A 2,382-nucleotide genomic window follows, 5' to 3' on the forward strand; every position below is an offset into this window, starting at 1 on the left:
GGTACGTACTCTCTCTCTCTCTCTCTCTCTCTCTCTCTCTCTCTCTCTCTCTCTCTCTTCGCACATGCGCCGCCAGGGGGAGGCAGATGATCGGGTTATCGGGTTTGTCAGCCGATCTTGACACAAAAAAAAAAGAAGGCTGCAACAGCCCGGTGGGACTTCCCGCGGCGCCCGCGCGTGGGTGGGTGGCGCGCACAGCCGTGTGCCGCCGGCTGGCACAAAACCCAAGTGCCACCAGCGCGGAGGCCGGAACCAGTGTCCCGTTATCGTGGCGGCCCCACCCGGTCACAGCGCCCTGTGCTACACGAAGGGAGAGATCCCTTTGGTCGGGGGAGGAGGGGGGGAAAGGGCTAAGGCATCGGCGAGGTTTGTCTCTGGCACTAACGCCACCGCCACCGCCGCGGTTCGCAATCTCGGAGGCGCGCAACACAGAAGGGGGCACGGGGCCAAGGGGCGAAGCGCGTGGGACGACATGACGGACGGATGGACGGGCGGGCAGCGACGTCGGCGGCGTCGGCCATTCCGAGATTGCCCCGTCGGGTGGGGGCAGCAGCGGCGGTGGGAGTGGGTGGTGAGATTGACGATGGGTGTGTGGTAGTGGTGACAAGACGCGCAAGGCCGTTCGTCCTCCCGAACTCGGCAAGCAGCTATCCAAAGGGAGTAGGTTGCAAGAAGCCGTCCGGGGACTGTCCGGCCGCTGGTTGGCCTCGCGGCACACACACACACACACGCACACACACACACCCTCCCCCTTGTTAGGTTCACCGCGTGTCCCGCGGGCATCTGTGGTACTGGGTGCTGCCAACCCTTCAGCCTCTTGAGATCGACCAATCCGGCGTCGCCACTAGTCTCACCGGTCTTGTTCGGATCGATGGGGTCGCGGACAGGTTCCCCACCTCGCTGGGAAAGGGAAATACCCTACCTTTTTTTTTTTTTTTTTTGCTGCGATAGAGACCGCCTGCAACGCCGGTAGGTGTGTGGCACGCACATATCATCCAGGGGTGGCGCGGACGGCATGGGACGGTTGGGTACCAGGGGGAAAAGGGAGAAGGGGAAGGGAGAAAAAAAAGGACGAGCCAAGCTAACTACTGTACGCACGAATGGGAAAAAAAGAACAAGAAGAAAAGGGACGCTAGAATCTGCCTGCCAACGCAGATGCTACCTACGCGTCGAGCCAATCCCGGGGCAGAGGTCGGAGGGGGGGAGGCACCAGGTTGCACAGTTGGGTCAAGGCCCGAGAGATCAGATGCGTGTGAGGAGATCAGCCGGCCGCATCATGGAGTGAGTGAGAGAGAGAGAGAGGGAGAGAAAAGCAATTAGCTGCCGTGTGTTCCCTCCTTGACGCCCAAAAGGTGGCTGTGCAGTCCACCCTCCTCCTCCTCATCCTTCTCCATATCCCCCGGATGGCCGGGGGAATGCCCCCCCTGCCCTCCAATCCCCAGCGCCATGTGGCATTTTGGCACCGGCAAAGAGAAACCGGGTTCGGGATTGGGTCCTACTGCGTCTGTTGTCTGCAGGCAAGCGAGCGCAGGCAGGTGGCTAGGTAGGTAGGTGTGTTTTTATGTGTGTTTATGTGTGTGCGTCTTGTCTGTGTGTGTGTGGGTGCGGAGCGAACGAGAGCGTGTGGTTTGGTATGCGTGTCACTTTTTGGGGCCCAGCGGGGGAGAGCTTGAGCTGCTTGGCCAGGTACCTAGTTACCCAGCTAGGTAGGTACCTACATACAGCTAGGGAGGATAGTGGGAATGGAAAACGGTCCCCGCGAGGCGGTGGGAGAAAAAAAAGAAAAAGAAAAGAGGATGGATGGTGGAGGAGAGACAGAGAGAGGGGTGGAAGATGATGCAGGCCGGAGGAGACGAGAATCAGAGTTTACAGGGACAAGACAAACCACCGGGGCATGTGTTGCAAAACGCGGCTCCTCCTCCCGCTCCTGGGGGTCAGCTGGTGCTTTCCTATCTTGGGGCTTGCTTTGTGGTGCACACCGGGATGGGGGAGCTGCTGCCACTAGGTTATCTATCTGTTATTCATCTGCTTGTCTATCCATTATCCAAGTGGTTTGGTTATTGTGTGTCTGCAAGTGTATGTGCGTGAGTAAGTGTGTATGTATGTGCGCCTCTTTTTTACCGTCTTCGTCCTCGCCTCGGAGCGGGTGTTGTGTATGGCTGACAGGTGACCCCCAACCTACATCGCCTACCTAGACAGGTACCCAAGGTACGTACCCTAACCTGACTACTGCTAGCGGGAGGCGCGTGTGTGTGTCTATCTGACCACCCGGGATGCTCAATCGGGCAGAGCCGCGGCCAATATCGCCGACCTCCTTGGCTGGCCGCCGCAACCATCTAGCCGAGGCAGGACGGGGAAGCTCTCTGTGTTTTTTTTTTTTGT

At 58.9% G+C, this 2,382-nt stretch overlaps 1 protein-coding gene across 1 annotated transcript in view; it reads left to right on the forward strand.

Moving 5' to 3' along the window:
- Window positions 1-613, forward strand: part of GGTG_08491 (hypothetical protein) — a 2,994-nt gene extending 2,381 nt beyond the window's left edge. The window contains exon 5 of the mRNA XM_009226331.1: window positions 139-613. Within this exon, the coding sequence (XP_009224595.1) occupies window positions 139-598 (460 nt within the window). The 3' untranslated portion in view covers window positions 599-613. The remainder of the gene's footprint in view (window positions 1-138) is intronic.
- Window positions 614-2,382: the final 1,769 nt, after the last annotated feature.

This window comes from Gaeumannomyces tritici (assembly GCF_000145635.1).
Source record: "Gaeumannomyces tritici R3-111a-1 unplaced genomic scaffold supercont2.4, whole genome shotgun sequence".
NCBI classification, from domain to species: domain Eukaryota; kingdom Fungi; phylum Ascomycota; class Sordariomycetes; order Magnaporthales; family Magnaporthaceae; genus Gaeumannomyces; species Gaeumannomyces tritici.